Source organism: Dromiciops gliroides, chromosome 5, assembly GCF_019393635.1.
Source record: "Dromiciops gliroides isolate mDroGli1 chromosome 5, mDroGli1.pri, whole genome shotgun sequence".
In the NCBI taxonomy this organism is placed as follows: domain Eukaryota; kingdom Metazoa; phylum Chordata; class Mammalia; order Microbiotheria; family Microbiotheriidae; genus Dromiciops; species Dromiciops gliroides.
The window spans coordinates 143993138-144021095 of NC_057865.1; the positions used below are offsets into that span (position 1 = coordinate 143993138).

Consider the following 27958-nt stretch of genomic DNA (forward strand, 5'->3'; position numbering starts at 1 on the left):
GAAATACAAATGAATAATCTTAGATCTAAGCTTAGTCTATATTCCTTTATAAAACTCACTGAATCCCAAACTGCCTGCCAGGCCGAGAACCAGCACTGAACACCAAACGTGCGCCGCGGCTAAGCTGAAAAGCTAGACAGACCGAACTTCAGTTCCACCCTCAGTTTTAAGCGGACATGCGGGAAGTTCATTGCGGACTCCACCCCAAAAGGGAGGTCCTTCAAAAGCCACTTCAGTAGCATGCGCTCAACTCTCAAATGATTCAGCTAAAACTTCCGTTTTTTACCATACTACTAAGCTTGAGGAAAGGGCATAGCACACAGCTGGGGCTAGTTCTGACACCCAAAAGTCACTTGGGAAAGAGTCCTGGGCTGGTGAACTGGGAATTCCCTAGTGTGGGAAGAAGACTGAGACTCTGAGATCCAGCAACCCAGGAAAACACAGGGAAGAGGGAGTCAAGAAGTAGGTGATAAGAAAATAAGGAGGTAAAAGCACTGAAAGTACCAAAGATTTCAGGAAGAAGAAAACTAAAAGTCCTTGAACATAAACAGATAACTCAACAGGGAAAACAGTAACAACAGAAGGAAAATATGGCCTCCAGCTCTATTAAATGAGTTCCGGCAGTATGAATAAATATTGCAAGATAAATGAAAATGATCCAACATTTGATGCAAAAGAGGACCCTGGGGAATTTGAGGAGAACATGGAACTATAACACACTATCTTTGAGTGGTTTAAAAGAGAAGTGAGAATTATGAGAGCTGAATTTATGTCCTGCATATCAAAATAATGAACAGAATAAAAAAATTTAAACCTATAATGACAAACCTCACCAAAGAAACAAAAGAAAAAAAAACAATAGAGTGAAAAGAAGCAAAAAATAACATTGAGGAAAAAAATCTCAATATGCATGCAGAGCATACTGAACTCAAAGATAGGATGAACAATTGAAAGAAAGAACTGTCCAGAACTTTTAACTGTAGAAAATGAAATTCCAGTAGAAAAAGTTCAGAGATCTATAAGGTCTAAAATTCTAGCTGTGATGCCTAAAATCTAATGAGTGGTCACCTTAAATTAGAAACGTATAGCACCTGTAAGAAATGATGAGCAGGAGTTCAGAGAAATCTGGAGGCTCTTACATGGACTGATGATGAGTGAGATAAGCAGAACCAGGAGAACATTGTGCACAGTATCACCAACATTGTGTGTTGATCAACTGTGATAGACTAGATTCTTCTCACCAATCCAATGGTACAAGAAAGTTCCAAAGGACTCATGATGGAAAAGGCTCTCCAAATCCAGAAAAAAAAAAGAAAGAAACTGTGGAATATGGATGCTGATTGGACCATACTATCTCTTTTGTTTTTGGTGCTGTTGTTTTTCTTTTTGGAGGTTTTTCCTTCTTGCTCTGATTCTTCTTGTATAACATGACTAATGCAGAAATATGTTTAATGTTATGTATCAGATTACCTGCTGTCTAGGGGAGGGGGGAGGGAGAGGAGGGAGGGAGAAAAATTTGAAATTGGAAATCTTATCTAAACAAAGGTTGAAAACTTAAATAAATAAAAAAATTAATGAATTCACAATTAAAAAATACTGTATAGAAGAGTTCCAGGGAACTCGTGATAGAAGAGGATCTCCAAATCCAAGAAAAAAAAAAAAGAACTGTGGAGTATAGATGCTGATTGAACCATACTATTTCTTTTGTTTTGGGTGCTGTTTTTTTTTTTTTTCTATTTTGAGGTTTTGCATTACTGCTCTGATTTTTTCTCTTATAACAGGATTAATGCAGAAATAGGATTAATGTTATTATGTGTATAGATATGTATGTATAGATATATATATGTATATGTATATGTATATAGATATATAGATATAACCTATATCAGATTACCTGCTGTCTAGGGGAGGGGGAAGGGAGGGGAGGGAGGGAGAAAAATCAGAAATTGTAAAGCTTATATAAACAAAAGTTGAGAACTATCTTTACATGTAACGGAAAAAATAAAATACCTTCTATGTTAAAAAAAATACTGTATAGCACCAATCTTTGGGCATTAAGTATTTATTAAAGTATATTAGGGGTTAGTAAAGAGAAACACGTGGATAAAGTATGAGATCTGTCTACTCTCCATATTCTTCCTGTCCCTGCTGCCAAGCTGAAGTCTGGAAATGAAAAGCCCTCACTTCCCTGTGGCTTCTCCCAGAAGCCTCCTGTGAAATAGGAAACAGGGCCATCCACACACATAGCTCCAATCTAATTGGCTGGTAGCACTGGATTGACACAACTAACAGACAGTAACTTCAGGATGCCAATCTGATCTCCTGGATGCTAAGTCACATGTGTTCTCTTTTCATGGCAGAGCTTCCCTGCGGTATCTTTCTCAACAGGTTGGTAGCGGTCTAATTCTCACAGATCACTTCCAGAAAAACAAACAAACAAACCAACCCACTAACCACCAAGGCTGTAAACTCCAAGACATATAGTAGTTAAATTTAACGATTCATTTCAGCGGGGGCAGCTACATGGCTCAGTGATAAAGCACCAGCCCTAGATTCAGGAGGACCTGAGTTCAGATCCTGCCTCAGACACTTGACACTTACTGACTATGTGTGACCCTGGGCAAGTAACTTAACCCTCATTGTCCCACAAAAAACAAATGAAAAAAACCCAAAAAGCCCAATTCATTTCAGAAACAAGTTCTGCAAACCATCAGAAGAGAGTTTCAAATACAGAGTATAGAACATTCAAGTAATATAAGACTTTTAGACCCACTAGAAAAAAAGATGGTGGAATGGAATGTGTTCTAAGAAAGAGAAGACCTCAGAAGAACTCAGGGAATGAGTCGAGGGGAAAGGGAGAAAAATTGAAAAGGGGTGGGAAAGGAAGCAGGCTTTATTTTGGAGGTGGAAGGAGGTCTCACTTATGAATGTACATATGAATGAAGAAAGATGGTCAGTGAATGGATGAGATCTAGGGGATTTTGTGCTTGAAAAGTCTGTTCTGAGAGGGGGAAGGGGGCAGAATTAGAACCCCTGGGGACAACTGACACCTGGAGGAGTGGGGGAGCATAGACATAGGGAGGAGATTTCCAGACAAATGTGGAGGAAAAAAGAGCTCAATAATCAGTGGGGACTTTCATCATCAGGAGTGTAGTGGGAGAGGGACCCTACCCTGGGGTAGTGTCCTGTCTGACAGCTGCCATAATCGACACTGTTCTGGAAATAAAGGAGAAGGGGAATCCGTGGAACCCGCCCTACCAAACAGTGTAGGCTCCCTCCAGGGAAGAACTAAAAATGGATACCTTGGGAGCTTTGATTGCATGAAGAACACAGAGAAAAGATTGACCAGATAATTATAATTATGAATCAAAGGGAAGATGGATAATAGAGTGAGAGAAATCCTCTTTGTAATGGGGTGCAACAAAATTAAAATTAAAAACTAAGGAACAGGATTAGCTGAAGGAGAGGAAAGAAGGGGGGACTATCAGATAAGAGGAGGGGAATGGTGTGAGGGGAAAAAAGTCAGTGGAAACAAGGCCACCTTAAAAAAAGATTAATGCTGTGTGACCCTGGGCAAGTCACTTAACCCCGATTGTTTCACCCCCCCCCCCAAAAAAAAGATTAACATAAAGTAACTGAAGGAACACAATATTGTGTTTATACCAAAAGAGGAACTTGAAATTGAAAGGCTTCTGCACAGACAACATTAATGCAACTAGAATAAGAAGGGAAGTGGTTGAATAGGAAAAACATTTTCATATCAAATTTCTTTGATAAAAGTTTGATATCTAAGATATATAAATAATAAATATATGTATAAGACTAATCGCCATTCCCCAATAGATAAATGGTCAAAGAATATGAAGAAACAGTTCTCAAAAGAACAACTGCAAAGTATTTATAACCATTGGAAAAAATTGCACTAAATCACTAATAATAAAAGAAATGCAAATCAAAACAACTCTTAAGGTTTCATTTCACACCCTGCAAATTGGCAAAAATGACCAAAAAATGGCAACAGTTAATATTATGGAAAGATAGGCACAGTAATTCATTGTTGGTAGAACTGTGAAATAGTAAACCATTTTTGTAAAGCAATTGGAGTTACATAAAGTAACTAAAATGTCCATCCTTTGAACCAAAGACTTCATTACTGACCTTATACCTCAAGGAAGTCTTTGATAAGAAAAAAATCCCCATATACTACAAAATATTTATAGCAGCGTGTTTTGTGATAGCTAAAAATTGGAATCAAAGCAGATGCCCAGCAATTGAGGAATGGCTAAACAAATTGTGGAACATGAACACAATGGAATATTGTTGTGCTATAAACATGAGAAGAATTGAGAAGAAATATGAGAAGCTCTCCATGAACCCAAGCTGTTCATATATGAACTGATGCAGACCCGTTTCATGAAGGTCTGAAGTCTTCAGGTTGTAAATATTGTACTTTTTGAATTTTTTTTCAATGTATTGGTCAGTTGTGTGTGTGGTTTTTTTTTTTCTTTTTCCTCTCCAAAAAATACTATTTGTCATATGGGATGGTTTTTTGGGAGAGGGAAGTGGAGGGATACATGGGGCATTATAGTGACATAAAAAGCAGAGCATAACCAAAACACTAAAAAAAATATCTTTTTTTTTTTTTTGGGTGAGCCAATTGGGGTTAAGTGACTTGCCCAGGGTCACACAGCTAGTAAGTATCAAGTGTCTGAGGCTGGATTTGAACTCAGGTCCTCCTGAATCCAGGGCCGATGCTCTATCCACTGTGCCGCCTAGCTGCCCCCAAAATCATATATCTTAATCCATGATAACCTAATACTGTTTTATAACCAATATGAAATAAAAATTCATTAGTATAATTCATTTTTGAAAGACATTAGGACATAGGTTTTCATTAAAGCCCAAGTCAGCAAAAACTAAATAATTAAAATGACAATTCATGATAAATTTGGTGAATGATCTGCTTTCCCTTTTTCCTGTTGCTGGTAACATAAGAATTAGGATAGACGGGCAGCTAGGTGGCGCAGTGGATAGAGTACCAATCCTGGATTCAATAGGGCCTGAGTTCAAATCCAGCCTCAGACACTTGACCCTTACTAGCTGTGTGGCCCTGGGCAAGTCACTTAACCCCAATTACCTCACTAAAAAAACAAAAAACAAAACAAAACAAAAAGAATTAGTATAGAATTAGAGAAAGAACCTTTAACATCTAGATTGGGGGGAGGGCACAGAATTTGTAGGCTGTGGTAAAGAATATCATAAAAGTGATAAATATTATTTTAACATATGAGGTTCAAAATCTTTTGCACGACTAAAATTAATGAAGTTAGATTAAAAAGAGAAATGGTAGCTGGGAAAATATGTATCAAATATCAAATGCCAACAAAACTCTGATATACAGATATGTAAAGAATTAGTGTAAATATTTAACATTAGTGAGCATTCCCCATTATATAAGTGGCTGGAGGATTTGACTTTCAAAAGAAGAATTGCAAACTATCAGTGACAAAACTAAAATGCTCCGATTCCCTTATTATAAGAAAAATGCAAATTAAAGCAACTCAGATTTTTATAACCCTAAAATTAGCAGCAATAACATCATCTGAAGCAAATCAATGTTGGAAGCACTATGGGAAGAAAGATACAGTGATACTTTATTGGTAGAGGTATGACTCCTCTCAATGCTGTGGAGAGTAGTACAGAATCATGAAAGAAAGATCACTTAACTGTCACATGACTCTGGCCTCTATGCTGTTCCATGCACAAAATGCTCCTTATCTCCATGCATTTTCAGCAGCTGTTGTGTGAACCAGTGATCCCTCTACTGGATGATAGCCACTCAAAGACCAAAGCAGGATCTGGTATATGCCAGAATATTTATAGTTAGTACTCTTCATAGTAGCCCATTTATTGGATTGTGCTTGAAAAAAGGAGTAGGTTACAAATGTAATGGAATATTATTATGCATTAAGAAATGGCAAATATGAGGAACTTATAGAGGATGATTTGTATAAATGGATTCTGAGTGAAATAAGCAGAATCCAAAGAACAGCATACCCAGTGACTACAACAACCTAAATGAAAAAGTCACCAACCGGAAGTCAAATTGAGTGACTGAGAAGGTAATGAAAGTCCTTGAGAACAGATAAAACATGAAATATATTTCCTTGCACTGTTAGAGAGTGGTTAGAGACTGCAAGGGTCGGACACAATCACCGCTGTATGTTTTTCTTTAATTGTTTTTGAGGAATCTGTTTGGGAGGTGGAAGGTTTTCAGATATGATTATGAAATTGATGCTTTTTGCCTTCATGGAACATATTTTAATAATGAAAAGAAGTGTTCTAAACTAAATTGGCTTTAAGTAGCTTAAGTATTTGCACAAAATTTACATAATTACTGTTTTGGTCTGAACATAAGCTGTACTTTTACTACAAATGTGATTTATATAAAACCTGCGTTCAAACTATAAGCAGTATTGGTTCTTTAAAGAGTACTTTCATACTTTTTTCTTTCAAAGCGGTCTTGTTTAAGGGCTTTATTTTATATTCAGAGGTGACATACTTGGACTAATACAGTAATGCTTATAAAAATGGAAAATAAAATGCTCCCTATATTATTCTTTATATTCTTTTTTGTTTCCCAGGGCAGGTGGAGACAAGTACTTGAATTTATAAAAGAGAAAAGTGAAATATTTTGAGGACCCATACAAAACAGCCATATTTGACAAATTATTTCAACTCTAGGAAATAACTCAAAACCATTTAGGTTGTGTTACTTAGGGAACGGTGTTGTATTGGGGAAAAGAGTGCTAGATTTGGCATCAGAGAGTCTGGGTTTGAATTGTGCCTCTGCCTATCATTGTGACCTTGTGCAGGTCATTTACCCTCTTTGGGTCTCTTATCTAATGCTTAAGGGTAAAATGACTTTTAGGGCTCTTTTTAGGTAGATATAGGATCTTTTGATTCATGAATAAAAGCAGTTTACAAATACAACATAAACCATATATTACCAAACTAAACTGAATTATTGCCCCAGAAAGATAGAAAACTTTTAGGTTTCTATACTGAGTAATTTTTCAATCATTTCAGACTTCTTTGTATATTAATATGTGAAATGTATAACTTTGCTAGCACAACAAAATAAATAAGTAAACCCTGATTCTGGAATGGCCTTGGGTAAAAATCAAACCCTGGAGTATATAGCAGTTAATGCAGTTTATTAAGCCAAAGTGTTCAGTCCTACACACCATCTGTAAACTTGGTAAAAAAGCAGGCATACGTGGTTTTGATCATGAATTCTTAATGATTTTTGTACTGAAATGTTCCTGGAAAATGTTAATATATTCATGTCTAAGTCAGAGATATGTATCTTCAAAAGTGCAATCAGGTAAAAGGTTTGCTTTTTTATTATGTATTATTTGCTACCTTTTTTCATGACTAATATGTGAAATTATACTGTGATGAATACATAAACCTAAAACCTCCAGTGAAGGGACTCTTCCTTTCAGCCTTTGACCCTGTCTGTTGATCACTTTCTTCTCCTTGATACTCTCTTCTCTTTAGGTTAAGGTTTTCATAACACTGCTCCTTCCTGCCCAAACAGTTCTTCTCAGTCTCCTTTGCTGGATCTTAGTCTCGACCTTCTCTCTCTAACTGTGGGTATCCCCAAAGGCTCTTTTCTTCTCCCTAGATACTCTTTTGTTTGGTCGTCTCACCAGCTCTCATGGATTCAGTTATCACTGCTGTCTAAATGATTCTCACATCTCTTTATCTAGCTCTTGTTTTTTCTCCTGACCTCCAGTGTCAAATTTCAAATGGCATACTGGATATCTCAAATTAGATGTCCCATAGACACTGTAAACTCAATGTGTCCAAAACTGAACTCATCTTTTCTTCCCCCTCAAAACTCTTCCCTCTGCCTAACTTCCCTATTTTGGTCAAGGGCACTAACCCCCCCAGTCCTCCTGGCGAACATTTGAGGTATCATCTACAACTCCTCACCTCCCCTATCAGATCTGTTGCAATGTCCTGTGGATTCTACCTTTTCTACATCTTTCCTAATTGCTCTCTTCTCTGCTCTGGCACTGTTACTGTTCTGAGTGTTATTGTTCACTTGTGTCTGATTCTTTGTTCCTCATAGGCCATACTGTCCATGGGGTTTTCTTGGCGAGGATATTGGAATCGTTTGCTATTTCCTTCTCCAGTGAGTTAAGGCAAATAGAGGTTAACTGACTTGCCCAAGGTCACACACCTAGTAAGTGTCTGAGGTCAGATTTGAATTCAGGTCTTCATGTCTCCAGGCCCAGTACTCTATCTCCTGAGCTACTTAGCCGTCTCCTTTCTGATATAGTTCCTTATCACTACATGCCTATTTATTGCGGTGGAGTTCTGGTTGATGTTCCTTCCTCAAATCTCTCCCTACTCCAAGCCATTCTACACTTAGCCATCAAATTAACCTTCCTAAAGTGCCCATCTAACCATGTCTCACACACCTTCACATCCTCACTGCCCCCCCTTATTCCTATTCATAAATGCTAGTGACCTTCTATTGCATCCAGGATCAAATATAAGATCTTTTTGGCTTTTATAGTCCTTCATAACCTGACCCCTTCCTAACTTTCCAGTCTTCCTACACCTTACTTTCCTCCACATGGTATATTTTTCAGTGATACTGGCTTCTTTAGGCTCCTTGCACAAGATACTCTATCTCCCAGTTCTGGGCATTTTCACTGGCTGTCTTGCATGTGTGAATGCTCTGCCTCTTCCCTCTTCTTGACTTCCTGGCTTCCTTTAAGTATCAACTAAAATCCTACATTCTACAAGAAGCTTTTCCTGATCCCTCTTTTTTTTTAATTATAAAAATATTTTATTATTTTCCAGTTACACATATAGTTTTCAACATTTGTTTTTATAAGATTTCTAGTTTTGAATTTTTCATCCTCCCTCCCCGCCAAGACAGCAAGTAATCTGATATAGATTATATATGTACAATCATATTAAACGTATTTCTGTATTAGTCTTGCTGTGAAAGAAGAATCTGAGCAAAAAGGGAAAACCTCAAAAAAGAAAAACAACAGTACCAAAAACAAAAGAAATCGTATGGTTCAATCTGCATCCATATTCCACAGTTCTTTTTTTTGGGGGGGAGGCAATTGGGGTTAAGTGACTTGCCCATGGTCACACAGCTAGTAAGTGTTAAGTGTCTGAGGCTGGATTTGAACTCAGGTCCTCCTGAGTCCAGGGCCAGTGCTCTATCCACTGTGCCACCTAGCTGTCCCCCACAGTTCTTTTTTTTTTTTTTCTGGATTTGGAAAGCATTTTACTTCATGAATCCTTTGGAACTATCTTGTACCATTGTATTGCTGAGAAGAATCAAGTCTATCACAGTTGATCAACACATAATGTTGATGATACTGTGTACAATGCTCTCCTGGTTCTGCTCATCTCACTCATCATCAGTTCATGCAAGTCTTTCCAGGTTTCTCTGAAATGTGCCTGCTCATCGTTTCTTGCAGCACAATAGTATTTCATTACATTCATATACCACAACTTGTTCAGCCATTCCCCAATTGATGGACAACCCTTCAATTTCCAATTCCTTGCCACCACGAAAAGAGCAGCTATAAATATTTTTGTACACATGGGGCCTTTTTTCTCTTTTATGATCTCTTTGGGAAAAAGACCTAATAGTGTTATTGCTGGGTCAAAGGGTATGCACAGCTTTATAGCCCTTTGGGCATAATTCCAAATTGCTCTCCAGAATGGTTGGACCTGATCCCTCTTAATGCTAGTTTCTTCCCTCTGAGATTTCCTTCAATGTGTCTTCTATGTACATTGTTGTTTGCATATTGTCTTTCTCAAATAGGTTGTTAACTCCTGGAAGGGAGAGACTATTTTTGTCTTTCTTTGTATCTCCATAGTTTAGCACAGTGCCTGGCACATCAGAAGTACTTAATAAATGCTCGTTGCCTGCTTTCTTGGATCTCTCTTTGTAGAATTGAGGGCTAAGCATGAACATAGTGAGAATTTTAAAAGTACTTTATTATTTCAGATTCAGTAGTTAATTGTATATTGACATCAGCTTGTTGTTAGACCTTTATAGTTATTGCTTTGTTTATCTGATTTATATATAAATTTTTAATTAATAAAGTATTTCATTTTTTTCTGTTACATGTAAAGATAGTTCTCAACTTTTGTTTATACAAGCTTTCCAATTTCAGATTTTTCTCCCTCCCTCCCCTCCCTCCCCCCTCCCCTAGACAGCATGATTTATTTATATTTTTAAGGAGCTTATTACATGTTTTAAAGTTTTTGTCACCTCTTTTAGGTCTTTTAAATTACTTTTTAAAAATTACTTTTTAAAGCCAAAGACTTTATTTATCCATCCATTTATTTATTTATTCATCCATCCATTAATCCATTTATTTATTTATTTATTTAATTTATTCATCCGTCCATCCATCCATCTATTCATGCATCCATCCATCCATCCATTTATTTATTTTTGTGGGGCAATGAGGGTTAAGTGACTTGCCCAGGGTCACACAACTAATAAGTATCAAGTGTCTGAGGTCAGATTTGAACTTAGGTCCTCCTGAATCCAGGGCCAATACTTTATCCACTACGCCACCTAGCAGCCCCCAAGACTTCATTTATTTATTTATTTATTTTGTGGGGCAATGAGGGTTAAGTGACTTGCCCAAGGTCATACAGCTAGTATGTGTCAAGTGTCTGAGACCAGATTTGAACTCAGGTCCTCCTGTATCCAGGGCCGGCGCTTTATCCACTGTGCCACCTATCTGCTCCCGAATTTATTATTTTAAAGGAAGAAATAGAGTTTATGTACTTTGTTTACATTGTATAACCTTCATAGAACTGATTTTCCACTTATTTCTTTGTTTTTGTAAATTCTCTCCTTTCTGCACTAACAGTGAAAACTTGTCTTTGTCTTTTGACTTCCTTGAAAAATTTTTTTTCAATTCTGGTCTCTTTTTTTTTTTTTAAGTGAGGCATTTGGGGTTAAGTAACTTGCCCAGGGTCACACAGCTAGTAAGTGTTAAGTGTCTGAGGTCTAGCTGCCCAATTCTGGTCTCATTTTAATCACATCCTTGAAACATAGTTGAGACAGGTAATCATGTTCTTTGCCTTAAAAAAAGGACCAAAACGGGGGCGGCTAGGTGGCGCAGTGGATAGAGCACCGGCCCTGGAGTCAGGAGTACCTGAGTTCAAATCCGGCCTCAGACACTTACTAGTTGTGTGACCCTGGGCAAGTCACTTAACCCCCATTGCCTCACTTAAAAAAAAAAAAAGGACCAAAAAAAGGATGACAAGAGAAAATACATAAATAATAACAAATTAGTACATTTATCTATCTATATTACTCACTTTCCTTTCTTCCATATATGTAAGGTTTTTAAAAACTATATTCATTGCTATAAAGTAAGTTTTTTTACTGTTTGTGTGGAATGTATCACTGACTAATCTTTCTATAAAGTGGCTTTATTTACAACTGAACTACCCAGTTATTTTGGACTTTCAGTGTTACTGATTCTCTCTTGACCAAATTTCTTTTTTTTTTTTCTTCCTCCTCCCCACCCCCAAGGTTACTAATACCAAATTATTGGATGGTTACATAATTAAGTAAATAAAAATGGCTAAATAAATATGTAATAATAAGTCCTAAAATGATGAAATAAGAGTTATAGCAGAGTGTGCTAAGTGAAAGGACATATGGCTATAAATGAAAAACAGGTTTCTATAATATTCCAGGAACAAAATGGAGGTATTTATTTATTTATTTATTTATCAACTATAGTAGCGACTTAAATTTTTTTTTAGTGAGGCAATTGGGGTTAAGTGACTTGCCCAGGGTCACACAGCTAGTGTCAAGTGTATGAGGCCAGTGACTTCAGGGCCGGTGCTCTATCTACTGCGCCACCTAGCTGCCCCCTCGACTTAAACTTTTATAAGACATAATAGATAATTAAATTAAAGATCATGTTGAGATATTCAAAGAGCTGAGAATCTCTGAATCTGCTTGGTGGGAAAGCAAAAGAAAAACAGCATTTTCAGACTTAATATAAAAAGACATTGGAAAAGATAATAAAAACTTAACTTTTATTTAAATCCACTAAGAAAACATTAGAGAAGGAATTATTCTGTATTATAAATGTTGCATTAGAAAACATAGTGTGTTTTGAGTTGAAGTATAAAAGGGAGCAAGAGTGCCTGAGATTAGTACATCATAATTAGTTTATATTCATAATAAGAGAAGTACATGATGAGAATTGCCAATTAAGTAGCTTGATTACCTGAGATTTTTCATGGAATGAAGTAAAAACTCAAAAATAGCCTTTTTTTCTTCTGCATATTTGACACCTCTGTCAACAAAATGTTAATGATTGTGGTGTTAGTGTTTTACTGAAAGTGTAGAGCATTTTGTTATTTTTTTAAGAAAGGTTATTTTTGCAATAGTGATGCTCTTAAAACTTTGACTATTAAATAGGAATAATCAACTCTCTTGTTTCTTTTGGAAGTTCAACATCCACGTCATTTATTCCATTGTCTGAAGAGCATATAATGAAGTTGCTTAATATAATTATCATGGTATTTTCCCCTTTTTCATAGTCGTGGTGGTGTTATTGTTGTTCAGTTGTTTCGGTTGTTCATGAGTCTTAGTGATCCCATTTGGAGTTTTCTTGACAGAGATCCTAGAGTGGTTTGCCATTTTGCTTTCCAGCTCATTTTACACATGAGGAAATGGAGGCAAGAAGGGTAAAGTGACTTGCCGAGGGTCACCCAGCTAGTAAGTGTCTGAGATCAGATTTGAACTCAGGAAGACAAGTCATCCTGACTTCAGATCTGGCACTCAATCCACTGTACTGCCTAGCCACTCCCTTTTATAGTCAGCAGTTTATTTTTTAAAAGGTTATTTATTTATTTATTTTTTACAATAGTTGATGCTCTTAAAATCTTGATGGAATTAGATGAAAATAATCAATTGTGGTTTTTTTTAGAAGTTCAACATTCTTCTCATTTATTTTATTGACTTAAGAGTACATAATGAGGAGTCACAATTATAATTATTGTGGTATTTTTTCCTTCTTTTATAGTGTTGTTGTTTATGTGAGTAGTTTTCCGTTCAATTCAGTAAATATTTATTAAGCACCTATGTGCCAGGCACTGTGCTAGGTGCTCGGGATACAGTAAAAAAGAAAAAAAGTCCCTTCTTTCAAGGATCCTATAGTCTAATGGAAGCAGGCAGCACTCAAAAGGAAACAGGAAAGTAGGGTGGTGGGGTGGGCATACAAAATGTTACCCAGTGTGGGGGCATCTTGTTTTGTGGAGATTAAACCAAATAGAAGTGTAGATGTTAGGTAGAGTGAGTTCAAAGACAGACAGAAAGAGTGTATTCTGTATTTTATATTATTTATTTTTTGTTTTGTTTTGGTTTTTTTGGTGAGGCAATTGGGTTAAGTGACTTGCCCAGGGTCGCACAGCTAGTAAGTGTTGAGTGTCTGAGGTCAGATTTGAACTCAGGTCCTCCTGAATTTAGGACCGGTGCTCTATCCACTGCACCACCTAGCTGCCCCTATTCTGTATTTTAGATTTGATGACTGAAGGCTGTCTTGCTAATTTCTAGTTTAATTTAATATTAGCAAATTAAATATCAGCTAAAACAAATCTTTTGTATTCAACTAGTGGCCCAGATGAATGTCCAATATAAATAGCATGGTAAGAACATAGATCGACTATGGAATTCAGTGAGACTTTAGAGGCCACTTAATCCAACGTCCTCATTTTACAGATGAAAAAAATGAGGCCCAATGAGGTCCTGACTACGTAAGGTTCCACAGGAAGTAGTCATTAGAGATGGGATTTGAACTCAGGCCCTTTGAATTCAGAGCCAGTGTTCTTTCCACTGTACTAAGGCTTTTATCCTTGAATTTTTCATAAATTGCTAGTCCAGGCCTACAATGATCAGACTTTTTCTTATGTGTGTCCTTTGTTTTAAGAGTTCAGTTTAGTTAGATATTTCTTTAATTGTTTATTTGTCTAACAATTTATTTATTTAATTGTTTAAATGCAATCCAAATGTGAGGTGATGAGGGTCTGCACCAGGGTCATGGTAGTATCAAGGGACAGAAGAGGACATATTCAAAAGATAATAGACTTGCCTTGGCAAAAGATTAACTACTGGGGAGGAGGTTAGAGAGAGTGAAGATTTAAGGATAATGCCTAGGCGGGGAGCCTGTTAGACTGGGAAAATAGTTGTGCCTGTTATGGTAAGAGGGAAGTTTGGAAGAGGGGAGGGCTGAGGGGGAAAGATAGTGAAGTCAGGTTTGGACACATTGAGTTTAAGATATTTATTTCCTGGACATCTCCTTCAAGGTGTCTGAAAGATGGTGATGGGAGAGTGGAAGTCAGCAGAGAGTTTGGGGCAGGATATGTATATCTGAGAATCATCAGTATAGAGATGGTAATTAAATCCATGAGAGCTGATGAAATCATTAATTGAAATTTTATATATTTATATATATATATATATATATACACACACACACACACACACACACACACACACATAGAGGGGGGGGGATGGGGGGGAGGGAGAGAGGGAGGGGCAGGGCAGTGGGGGTTATGTGACTTGCCCAGCATCACACAGCTAGTAAGTGTCTGAAGCCGGATTTGAACTCAAGTCCTTCTGAATCCAGGACTGGTGCTTTATCCACTGTGCCACCTAGCTACCCTTATATAAAGTATATTTTTAATATAAGCTATCAGATCTTACCTAATCCTGGCTGTCATTCCTCGGTACTTGAACTGCTTATTTCTTGATGCTTATAGTATTTTTCTCTGATGTGGATCTCTAGATTTTGGCTATGACATTCTTGAGAATTTTGCTGTTGAGTGATCAGTGGATTTTTTTTCCATTTTTATTTCATTTTCTAGTCTTAATATATCTAGACAGTTTTCATTTTTGATTTCTAGAAATATACTGTCCAGGCTTTTAATTTTAATTTTTTTTTGTCATAGATTTCAGGGATGCCAATGATTCTTAAATGTTTTATTCTTGGTTTCTGTTCTAGGTTACTTGTTTTTTATATCAGATATATGTTTTCTTCTATTTTTCTGTCTTTTGATTTTGTTATAATATTTCTTGCTGTGACACTTCTCTCTTTTGGTTCTCTTATATTTTTGGTTGCTTTTTCTTCTCTTCCTTGGCTTTTCCAGGCCCTCATAGGTATAGTCCAAGGCTCTGTCATACGCTCACTTCTCTTCTGTCTCCATACTTCTCTTGGAGCCCATCAGCTCCATTGAGTTAAATTATCTCTATGGAAAGGATTACCAGGTCTGTATCCATTTGTGTTCTGTCTCAGGAGATCAGTCCTACCTCATGGATGCTTCACAAAGGATGTCTCACAGTCATCTCAAAATTCAAGTCTTTGGTACAGTGGAAAGCATGCTTTCTTTGTACTTGATGTAGGTTCAAATCATGGGACATTAAGCAAGTAATTTCTATTCTCTAGGTCTAATTTTCTTATCTATAAAATGTGAAGCTTTGTAGATTTGTTCTGTTCCTAAGTCTTTGATCTCTGATCCTCTGCCCCCAACTGAACTCTTTTCTCATCCTTCCCACCCTCAAACACTTCTATTTCCTGCATTTGTCTGCAATATCATCCATCTCATCATTCATGTACACAGTTACTAGCCATGTGACCCTTCCACAAACCACTTTACCTCTTGCAGCCCCAATGTCCTCATCTGCAAAATAGAAGCATAAACTCAATTAATTAACTCTAAAGCCTCTTCTTGGAAAAAATCTGTAATCCTGTGGTACTATTATTCTCTTTTCAGTTCATCCACCCAAAGCTACCAAAGTGTTGTTCTTAAAGTTCTGACCACTCTCAGAAAACTCCAGTGGTTCCCTTCTGGCTCAAAAATAAAATGCAAAATCCTTTCTTTGGCTTTTAAAGCCTTTCACAGTGTGCCTTCATCTTGCCTCTCCAGACTTATAAATTACTACCTTTTGTGTTGTCTCCATTCTAGCCAAACTGGCCATCTTGCTTTTTTCCATATACATCCCATCCCACATCTCTTTGTCTTTATATAACCTATCTTCTTTGCCTGGAAGTCAATCTTTCTTCACTTTCACTTCTTAGGATTCCTTTCCCACCTCCATCTTTTAGAATTTCTAGCTTCCTACAAGCTTGGGACTTTTCTTGATTCCAGCCCAACTACTTTTGCTTCCCCTCTCCTGTTATTACAGCTTACTTCATATTTACTTTGTATATATGTTGTGTATTTACCTTTATTTGTATGTAAGTTGTTTTCCCAGATAGAATGTAATCTCTGTGGGGCAAGACCATTTTGCTTTTGTTTCTGTATTTCCTGTGCCTAGCACTGGAGTTCTGACTTATTAGTTCTGACATATTAGTAGATACTTACATAAGTAGTTGAATGATTGATTATACATTATTTTTATTGATAAATTGAATGCTCTTGGTAGTAGCCAGATTTTTCTCTCTTACTTTGTACCAAAGTGAGGTAGAGATGCTTGTTGTGATGACAACTATATCAGTATCATTTAGTATAAGAAAATGTGAATTTGTAGAGCTCAACGATCATAGCTGTAGGCTTGTAAAAATAAATTGAGGGGCAGCTAGGTGGTGCAGTGGATAGAGCACTGGCCCTAGAGTCAGGAGTACCTGAGTTCAAATCTGGCCTCAGACACTTTAACACTTACTAGCTGCGTGACCCTGGGCACGTCACTTAACCCCAACTGCCTCACTACAAAAACAAAAACAAAAAACCCAAAAATAAATTGAAAATTGTATTTAAACAAGATGTTGCACTACTTTTAAATAGTCATAGTACTATTTCTGTGAATATGGCAGTTTGCTGAGAATGAATATTATACTCAAATTTACTGCCTTTTTTCTTCTACAGAAATAAATATTAAGTTAAAGCAATTTAACAATATTTCATTTGTCTTAATCCAATATATTGGCTCTTTTAGTAAGACAGGATTCTGTTTGATTAGTTTCAAATCCAGAATCTACAGTCAACTTATTAGCTAAATCTTAGAACAAATAAGAGGAATACTTTGATTTCCATCTACTACCTGCATATGAGATCATTTTGTCATCTTTTCCTCTTTTTTTTTTTTTTTTTTTTTTTTTTTGGTGAGGCAATTAGGGTTAAGTGACTTGCCCAGGGTCACACAGCTAGTAAGTGTTAAGTGTCTGAGGCCGGATTTGAACTCAGGTACTCCTGACTCCAGGGCCGGTGCTCTATCCACTGCGCCATCTAGCTGCCCCTCATCTTTTCCTCTTGAAAAGTGCTTCTATTTTTATTGGATTTATAATTTATTATACACAGTATGTTCCTATAATTTGTGTCATTGGAATTAGTTTAATGGTTCAAAAATCTGATTTTCCAAATTAAACTTTCTTGGGTTGGAGGTTCAGATCTGAAATGATTTACTTCAGATTTTTACCCTAATAAAATAGGTTCTACATGTGTGTATCTTTGAAATGAAAATATCAAGTTGAATTTCATAATATTTCTTCATAGTATTAAATATAGTCATGTTGTTCATTAAGAGAATATTCTAATAGTTTCCTTACTAATTTATGAAATGTTAGTCCACACAATTTTCTGGACTTCTAACTTGCATGCATTCCAGATAGTATTACTTAAGAATTCTTTGGAATGGGGGCAGCTAGGTGGTGCAGTGGATAAAGCACCAGCCCCGGATTCAGGAGGACCTGAGTTCAAATCCAGCCTCAGACACTTGGCACTTACTAGCTGTGTGACCCTGGGCAAGTCACTTAACCCTCATTGCCCTGCGGGGCCCCCCCCCCCAAATTATTTGGAACGTGTGTCTACATGCACTTGCATGTACAAGTACACATCTGGAGAATGCATATATTATTTGATTATGATGGTTTGGGCTATGATTAAGTGGTAGACATTTACTTAATTTTGCTATTGATGTACTTAACACTGTTAAGTAACTTTACAAAGCTCTTTTTAAGAAGTATTTACAAGTTATATTTGGGGGCTCACAAAAGAGAGGGAACTAGAAGATGGAATGTTCTCATATACTTACCAGAGTAAACCAATATGATTTCTTCATAATAAATTGGTTTGTTGAATCTATGTTACTCCTGTACCTCACAACTAGATGACTCAGTGGATAGAACACTGGTCCTGGAATCAGGAAGAATTAGTTCAAATTAAGGCCTCAGACATGTGCTAGCCATCTGACCCTGGACAAGTTGTCACTTAACCTCTGTTTGCCTTAATCTATTGGAGAAAGAAATGGCAAACCACTCCAGAATCTTTGCCAAGAAAACCCCATGGACAGTATTGACATGCTTATGGTCCACGGGCATCACAGAAACCTGTAATACTTATGTAATGGGATGTTCTGCAAAATTGAATTTTCTGGTTAACTAGAAGATTTTTTAAAATGATAGTTACTTTAAGTCACGAGGTAATGTATACTAACCTTAGGATATAGCTTGAAATTTTTTGAACAAAACTTTTGAGATAAACCTCTTTCAGTTTGTTTTTTCTCATAGAAATATAGTGCAGCCAAACAGTTTTCTTACTTTAGGATTTTGGTTATTTGAGTTTTAGGTAATCCAAGTTTTATTACAACAGACAGATTCTTTGGAGGAATGAGAAAATAGATTACTACATGTTCTAAAAGATAGAGAAATATATTGTGAATACCACAAGTTTCATTAAACAGGTAATTGTGAATAATTTAATTTTGATAATAGATGAACATCTATCTGTACAGCAGGTTTTTGTTTTTGTTTTGGTACAATATCCTTCTCATATAAAAAGAAACAAACAGGACAAAAACTCCACACTTTTTTACAGAGCAACTCCTATTATCCTCTTAATCAACATTCCTTATATCCCCCTTTTAAAGGAATCCTATATCTGTTTTTCTGTGCCTCATATTGTTTTTTTTTTAATTTCCTGGACTAAGGTTTTAAAAAAGAAAAATGCAAAAAGCTTTAAGGAACATATACCAAGTAATTTACTATTGCTTTTTTTGTTTTTGTTTTTGCTTTTACCTTATTGGTTTTTATTTTTACAGAAAAAATCCAAACTGTACCCTTTATGTATTTATTCCTAGAAATAAAAATAAAATCACCTGTCTTATTTTAAAAAACTGAATTAAAGGCATAAGAAAGGATGAAAATTTAAATTGTTTATAGTTTGCTGCAGAACAAATATTTACTTAGAAATAAAAGCTATTCAGGCTTTCTGACTTCCTATAAACTAAACCCTCCTCCAAAGTAAATAAATCTCGTGCTTTTTTTTTTGGAAAGCATAGTTTTACGTCTATTTAAGTACTATCTTCATGTACCCATTACACACTATTTAACAAATTAAAAAGCTATTAGAGACTATCAGGTAAATGCATTATTTTTTCTCTCTAAATTCATGATTGAACAAATGTTTGTATGCATAAATGGCATAAAAATTGTAGTATTCCTACTAGAGTTACTACTGGGACTGGTAAATATGCTTTTTAAAGGCCAGCTTTGTGACCATCTAAAATACTAAATGTAGGCAATAAATAGTGATTTATAGCAAAATTAGAATGTTTGCATTTTACACTTTACTAAGTCACATTTAATGTTATAAAGAATACCAGAAGCAGTTAGGCTTCTGTCATACATTGATTTTTAAACTAGTGCTTTGAAGTAGTTGGAATTGAAGACTAAAATATTTAAAAACTCTATTATGAGTGTTTTTCTATTGAATCCTAAGAATAGCTGGACTAATTTGTATCTCTGTTTGAAAACAAAATTAACTAAAGGTCTTGCTGTCAAGTGGGATCTTGTCAAAGTTTAAACCTTTTTCAAAATAAACTGTCACATAGAAAAGAGAATATTAAATGATACTAAGCACTGAAGGAAATGTTTTTAAATGAGAAATTGAAAAATTGTTTGGTTCTTCTGTAAAAGCTAGTGCTGTTGAGATTTTTTTTTCTGAAGATCAACTTTTTGGAGAGGCAGGAGACTCTTCCCTAATTTTTCATCTCATGGGTGAGTCATTGAATATCTTTGAGCTTTACTTTTCTTATCTGTAAAATGAGAGTATAGATGCAGTCTGGTTTAGATGATAGAATGCTAGGCTTGGAGACAGGAAGAACTGGGTTCGAGTTCTGCTTTTCCCCCTGTTTAACTCCGTGATTTGGGGTAAGCCTGGCCAGCTTTAGGCAGCTCTCTAAGCCTTTGTTATTTTCTACAGTGGTGCAAGGAATTCCCACACAGGGACTGTACCACACTGACAGTATCACAGAAGAAATTAAGTCTAATAATCCTTGAATAAATCACCTCAAGGTGTTGCAGTGGAATTAGAGCTTTGTAAAGTCATATAAATATGAATTGTATTTTGAATAGCGCTTGCCTATTTATACTATATTCTGTCAAACTATGGTATCTTCTTTTCCTCTCTACTGCCTTATTAAATTGATGTAGGCAATAAAGCACAGGAAAGCTGTGGCTTTGCCAAGATTCAACAGTATGTTAGCACGAATACCAAATAATATTCTTATTTCTCTTGTGACCTCATGACCTTTACTCGGTCACATTTTGCTGCTTTTTACTCAGCAAAGCAAAGTTGCCAAATACTTTTTATCCATGTGAAAAAGTTAAATAATATGAAAGACAATATAATTTTTGTTCAGAATATTATGTGAAAAAATTCTTTGTAAAAGGCTCACTACTTGTATTTTATTCATGTTATGTAGAAGAAAGTACAAAAAAAAGGAAATGAAAAAATTTTTATGTTAATTAAACAAGTCCTAGTGGGAAGTGAACCGGTTTTGTTTTCAGAAGACCTCTGTTTGGTTACAGGCTTGGTTACTCCAAGGCTCCTTCCAGGTTGATTCCTACTATTTCCTAGTTAAATGACTTTTCTGAACTTTAGTGTCCTTTACATAAAATGGGGATAATAAAACTTGAAGGAACTCTCAAGAATTAGTGTGAAGAAAATACCTTTAAAAAACTTATTGTATCAACAATTTTAGCATTCATTAATATGTTGTTATAGCATACAGATAAGTGGAAAATAATTCAAGACAGCTTTATTTTTTATAAGCACCTTTTCTCCCCAGGAGATAAAAACTACATAATAATAATAAAAAATCATTTAACATAGTTTGCTCAATTGGAATAACAATTACTCATTCTGGATGAGTAGATCATGTATCATTTCCAAGCCTCAGAATCATGATTTTCAACCAGTAATTTCATACTTTCCTAGCATCCAGTGAAGACAAGAAAGAGGATCTTCGAAATTTCGTATCTGAATGAGGTACAGAAAGAGAAATGGTGAGGGGTGTGTTATGATGATAATGATAAACAGAGTAAAAATAAAACTTGCATTTTGTATATGGTGAGGCTATAATTCTGTCACAGAAATCACATTTAATATTGGAGGCAGTTTTGAAGTTTATTACAAAAATTAGAAAAAGTAGGATTTGCTGGTTGCATCTTATTTTCTCCACATATAGAAATCCATTTAAATTCCTTCCTCTTATATTTAATTCCAATGATTTAAAAATGCAATTCACTTTTAAAAAGAAAGATGTAAAGGTATTCTTTACTTTTTTACTATAGTGAAAATTAAATATTGTAGGTTTATTGCCCCCTTTGTCATATAAAAATCATTGCTTTAGTTTTTCTTATATAATATGGTATTTTATTAATACACCTGAGTTTGCAATTTTCTTTTTAATCCTTTGCCTGTTCAGGTTTTCATTCTTGAAAATTAAGAAAAGGAGTTGCTAATTTTTGTTCCTATATGTGATTATGGATAGAAGAAAGAATATATATGGTTAATTTTTAGATTTTTACTTATAGTAAATATAGATTATTCTGAGACAGTGATGATTGACTTAAGTAACTAAAATAATTCTAATTAATTTGAATTTATAATTTGAAGTTTTAAATGAAAATAATATTAAAGTTAAACATTAACTTAAGTGTATCTAGGGTAAATGGCTCAGAAAACTGAATTTAAAAAATAAAGCATACAGGTCTTGATTGAATTTTAAAAGTGTGTACTATTTTAAGGCTATTCATTTATTTTAATTTTTTAGAAAATATGACTTACATGAATATTTTCTAGTGGACAGAATAATGACAAAATATACACAATGATGTTACTTTAACAAACTGCCATGCAACATATACATTAAATAATGAAGAAATTGAATATATGACCTAATCTATTTAACATTTAATATTGAAATTTTACAGTAAAACCAATACTTTAAAAATTTCCCCCATATTTGGCAGTCATGTTTCTTACAATTAAAAAACAAAACAAAACAAAATTCTTGGGAATGGGGATTTGGTGAAAACTTGTTTTTTGCTTAGTCTGTAACAACCTGTGGTACTAAACATTTTTCTCTTACTTCACTGTCTTCAAAAGTAATTGTTTTATTCCTTTTAGGATCTATCCAAGAATTGTGTATTACAGCATTATTAGGCATAGGATCTGCTTCCACAATTGAAACAACTCGCTTTTTCATTTTACTTTTCAAGACTTTTTGAAATTTTTGTCTAGTAAATGCATATAGTAGAGGGTGAAATATGGTGGTTCCATAGGCCATAACTAGAAAACACAATCTTAGTTTTACCAGAAGGTCACTTGGGCCCAAACATAAAATGGTGGTGTTTAAAACAGAAATTGGTGTCCAGCAGAGAAGAAATGTTGAAATAATCAACAGAGACATTCTGAAGACTCTCTTTTGCCTCTCCCGTCTTTCTCGGTGTCTCTTCACGGCTCGCCGGAGAGCAATTATGACAGAAACAGAAGTTCTTACACCAAAAACCACATTTCTCCCGCCACTGCTTTGGGATACGTCGGTAGTCTCATGCTGTGTGGTCAGAGAAATTGTCTTTTTCTTTCTTGCTTTCTTCTTTTGCCCTGTTGAAAATCTTGTGCCTATTCGGATATTTAGGGCTTGAAGTATTTTGGTGTAGGTAATTAGCATTACTATAACAGTGAAAAAGAAGATTGGAATCTGTACTAGCAGGTGATAGTACATCCCCAGTTCAGTGTGGTATTCATTTCTACTGACACAGAGAAGTGTCTTATTTTTCCATCTGTTTTCACTTTGAAGACTGAAAAAATTGACTTCAATAAAGGGAATTAGGAAAGAGAAAAATGAGATAATCCATATGGATGTCATTAACATGACAGCTCTTCCCATAGTCAGAATTCGGTTTGCAGGTTTCACAGAGATATCATAGCGGTCCAGAGTGATCGCAAAAACGTTGATTGCAGTTGAGACACTTGCAAAGGATACACAAGCCTCATGGAAGCAACAGATGAGAGCAGTATTACTCTCCAGTGAAAGTAGAAGAATAACTATAGTTAGAGGAATACATCCTACACAAATAATTACATCAAGTACATGAAGATTCATTGTAATAATGTTACTGACAGAATTGATTAAGTTGGATTTCATGCAGTAAAGTACCAATACTGTGAGGTTGCTGCCAAGTCCCAATACAATTTCTAACATGAGAAATCCAGTGAGAGATACTTGAAAGCTTAATGGATATGATGATGATGGGTACATATTGGTGCTGATGTCATCAATGTCATCTCGGACTGTAATGTTAGATTCAGACTGCATGTTGATTTCCGGAATGGGAGAGAAACACATTCTTTTGGAGCAGTTGTTTTTTTTCCTAGAAAGTGAAATAAAATAAACTGTTTGATTTCCATACTTGTAATCACTTAGATAAATAACTAATGTATGTGTTCTCTTCCTCTTAGAAATCTTTTTAGTCTTGTATTTCTGGATTTAATGTTTAGCAAAATTTAGAAAGAAGAAAACTTGTCAGTCTCAATTTATCAAGTTCACTTTGTTATGTTGTAAAAGGGCATTTAGAATATGCATATATATGTATGTGTATATATGTATACATATAAATATTTTAATCCTTGAAGAGTTATTGATCTAAAGCTTTCCTTCATGTATTGTAAAACATTTTAAATATCAAAAACATCTTTTGCTGCAAACTTCATTTTCATTAAAAAAAATAAATGATAAAATGGCTTAAAAATCTATTGGCATATAGATACTACTTTTAAAAATTCAATAAACATTTTCTAAATTGTTAGAAAATATACATATTACTTATTCATTATTGATGAATAGTATAAGTGTAGATATCCCTTTGAGATGTTTTCTTAGATGAAGATTTCAGATTAAAAGTACAGGGTTTTTTTGGTGTTATGCATTAGGATACTAATATTCTTTTAAATACTATTTCTCTATTCTTGATTTGAAAAATTTACATTGCATAGCCAATAGTGTGTTTATGGTTACGTAAGAAGTTTCCCCCATGATAAGCAAATGTTTAAGTATTGTGATTAGAATAAAAATATTTCATTTTGGTCATTGAACTTTATATTATACAAATTTGTGAAAACATTTAAAAAAACTGCAAAAGGAAGTCACCTTGATGTGTGCCAGGACATTGAAACTTTATAAGATGGTACTCAGCTTTCATATGGAAAGTTTCTTTCCTGACCGCACCCTTTTGTGGAGCCCGAGAGTTGAAATTTAACAGCTCAATAATACATTTGCATTTTCAGGATGTTTTAAAGAATGTAACTTTTGGCTTTATTTAAATCTAGGGTCTAAAGTGTGTGGGGGGGGAGGGCACTCTGGAGAAGCCCTAGAAATATGTATTTTGGAGGGTTTTAAAAATTGTACTTCTATAGTTATTAGAAATGAATAATTCTGAAGATAATTAGAACATATCATCTATTGCTTTTGGTGTAGATTAATATTTAGTACCTAAGTCTGTTGATCCATTTGCAGATGAAATGTGTATCTTTCAGTATGTTCAAAGGTCACATAATTTATATTTCTAATGGAAAGAAAGCCAATCACCCATCATTTCACATATTTGAAATATAAAATGTCAGCTAAAGTAATCATAGTCTTGGGCACAAAGTAGGAAATATAAACTTCAATACTGAATTTAATCTCCTCATGTTATGCAAGTTTTGCCAGGCTTATATACCATTCCAGGATATAGATCCATTCATATTGCTAGTTTAAAAAACTGATTTCAGAAGCTGCTCTAAGTGATTATAAGACTGAATTCTCTTAAACACAGTTTAAACCAGAACATTACTAAAGGCGTATTTGTTCAATTAAGGCATGGTCAGAACTCAAACTGAAATCCTGTGAAAATGGAAAATTTTAAATGTGCCAAGTGTTTTGAGCTGACAGATTAAACATCAGGTCTTTGTCACATCAGTTAGATTTATGATTAAATAAAAGCAAAAAATGTCAAGTAAGAAACATAATTAGGAAAATACATCTTTATGTCAGGACTCTGTTCTCTTGTAAATGTTCAGCAGTGGTTGGGTGCATGCAGCTTTTGACCTACCTGTTTTCTGTTGCCTCAGGGGTCTTTCTGCTCACTATGGCAGTTTTTCAAAAATTGATACATGATGTCATTGACAGATTTTGACATGCATTTTCACCTGGCAACAGTGAAGTAGCAATGTTCTATTTCCTGCCTTGTAGAATATTTCATTTTTTTTCCCCAGCACTTCAGCAGCAAGATTTGTATTTAAAAATGAAATTAAATTGGCTGATAGATTTCTAAGGACCAATACATATTATTTGGGTTCTTTTGCTTTTAAAAGCCACTGCCAATAAAAATAAGAACTTCTTAAGTGATATTAATTATATTGCCCTTTTGAGGACTATGTGGCTGTGTATTTTTATTTTCCAGGATAAGTGAAAATAAAAATAGAGGCATCAGATTTCTAGCTTCAGAAATGTATTTAGACATCCTTTTGTTACAACTGGACATTTGTTTCTATAGTATTCTTGTTCATTAGTTGGACTAATGTCTTGATCACATAAATTTCTTTACATTATAAAATCCAGTTCATGAGCTTTTGATAAAGACCATCTGCTATTTAATTTGGTTTATTTTCATTAAAGAAGGATACATAACAGATCATGAAATTCAGAGAAAAAATATCCATTAGTCATCGTGACAATTGATATGAATAACTTAATTTGTAGTGCAGAAAACCTGATACAGCTTCATTTAGCTTGCTGGTGAAGTATGCACATTCTCCTTTTGAAAATTCATTTTTCATTGTTTCTTCATGAATCAGTTGTTTCCACAATTTTGATATTTAAAGTAGAAAATCCTTTTAAAAATGCTCACCATTTTGTTTTCAGCCATATACCATTGCATTCTTCTTGTGAAATTATCCAGTCTTCTCTTCAGAGTACTGTTTTGTTATGCATGCAAACAGTCATACAGACTTATTCCATGTTTTTGCTTTAACTCCTTTATGTCTTTAGAAATACACATTATATCTTGTAGCTTGTGACTCAGACTGCTAGAAAGACGTTCAATCATTTGCATTCTTCATAATGTCAGTAGCAAAAATTGAATTAGAGGCTTTATGTCCTTGTGAAGAAAAAGAGAAAAAAAGATTAAGATAAGGGATGTCTATTAATTTTAAATTAATAATTTAAAAGTTACTGTAATGCTATTTATGTAAAACCTATTTACAGAAATATATTAGCTCTATTATTAGACCTAGAACCATATGTGTAAAATATAAGAAGCATCCTTTTACCTTGCAAAATTTTTTTTACTTCCTAGTTAACGATAGTGTTAACATTGCCAGTGAAAAAGGGAAATGCTGATTGCTTCTTAACAACTGTTTTCTATTTCCATGTTTAAAGCTAGCTTATATTTTCAGATCTTTTGAGTAAGTTTACACTATACACACTATGATGTCTTCTTGTCTTTGTGATAAATTCGATAAAGCATCAGCTACGTTAGAAGCACTACAGCTTGTTTAATAACTATTTGGACATTGCTTGAAATTCACTGTCCCAAACCTATCTCATATCAGTATTCTACAGGTAAAATTTTCATTGGTGTTTGATTTAAACAGTTGAAATAGGTAAGGTAATGCAAAAAGGTGAGTGCACATAGAACTATGTTCTGTGAACAAATCCATTATGCTTGTGCCAATGTTATTAAGCAATAAAAACCAGCTATATAGTAAACCTGTTATTTATCCAAAGAATTTCCTTATGCATCATATGTGTAGGGTTTTTTTTTTTTTGTTTTGAGAAAGATCTGTTTTGACATTTAAGACATTTATAGCTAGTTTGGAGTGACTTAAAAGCTAGTTTTCATGATAAATTAACAGAAAATGTCCTTAATAATCTATGCATTTAAAAAAGAATTACATGTTTAAAAAGCAGTGCTTTTTAAAATTAAAAAACAAACAAAACATTAATACATGCTTGTCAACAGGCAGAATTAAACTCAAAAATTCTTAAAATTTAGGCTGACCCATCCTTTTTCCAAAGTAATTTTACCAAGCACAGATTATGCTGTTTCAGGAGCATCTGTATATTATAATAAGGAACATATCTTACCTCTGCTTAAAGATTGGCTATATTCTTGATATAGTTGAAGCATTTCCAGTTTCGATTGATTCATTTCATTCACTTGTTAGCAGAGTACTGAGAGAAGAGGGTCATAAACATCTCTTCAAAAAAAATGACCTTAATGAAAATATGTTCCTGGATTGTACCATTGTTTCAGCACTCCTGCTAATGTATGGAACATGTAAGGCTGCTTAGAGTCTGCTGCAGTCTCTCACTCTTCTGACTGTGGAATCAATAAGCATCTGAAAATACATAATGAAAGTAATTTAACATACTGAAGCTTCTTGTCTCCAGAGGCAACATTTAGATTCAGCCTTTCTAAAGAAGAGCAGCAGTGCTTCTCAGAGAAAAGCCTGTTCTGGGCAGCGTTTGCAGAATGACAGCCTACCTTGTCGCTTCTCTTCACTGCAGAGAGATGCAGTGCATTCACTAATTTTGATTGGTCAGTTG

The 27958-nt window shown here is 34.9% G+C and overlaps 2 protein-coding genes across 6 annotated transcripts in view; one reads left to right on the forward strand and one right to left on the reverse strand.

Moving 5' to 3' along the window:
* Nucleotides 1-27958, forward strand: part of COG5 (component of oligomeric golgi complex 5) — a 349622-nt gene that overhangs the window by 75251 nt on the left and 246413 nt on the right. The window lies entirely within an intron of this gene.
* Nucleotides 18686-27923, reverse strand: GPR22 (G protein-coupled receptor 22). 4 transcript variants are annotated; one of them, XM_043965898.1, is made up of 4 exons: nt 27497-27923; nt 25461-26507; nt 22682-23741; nt 18686-21342 (listed from the first exon to the last, which is right to left on the reverse strand). In XM_043965898.1, the coding sequence occupies exons 3-4, from the start codon at nt 23714-23716 to the stop codon at nt 21274-21276; spliced, it is 1104 nt and encodes a 367-aa protein (XP_043821833.1). In that variant the 5' UTR covers nt 23717-23741; nt 25461-26507; nt 27497-27923; the 3' UTR covers nt 18686-21273. The 4 variants fall into 4 exon arrangements, with proteins under 4 accessions (XP_043821833.1, XP_043821832.1, XP_043821830.1 ...); XM_043965895.1 differs by having other exon boundaries at nt 18690-21342; nt 22457-23741; nt 26259-26507; XM_043965894.1 differs by having other exon boundaries at nt 18690-21342; nt 22457-23741.

What these genes read in the sequence shown, in the direction of transcription:
- GPR22 (XM_043965895.1), bottom strand. Translation starts at nt 23,716, where the DNA reads ATGTGTTTCTCTCCCATTCCGGAAATCAACATGCAGTCTGAATCTAAC. An exon ending in TTACTTTTGAAGACAGTGAA is followed by an intron (nt 21,343 to 22,456) that starts GTAAGAGAAAAA and finishes TACCTCATTCAG; the next exon opens with ATACGAAATTTCGAAGATCC.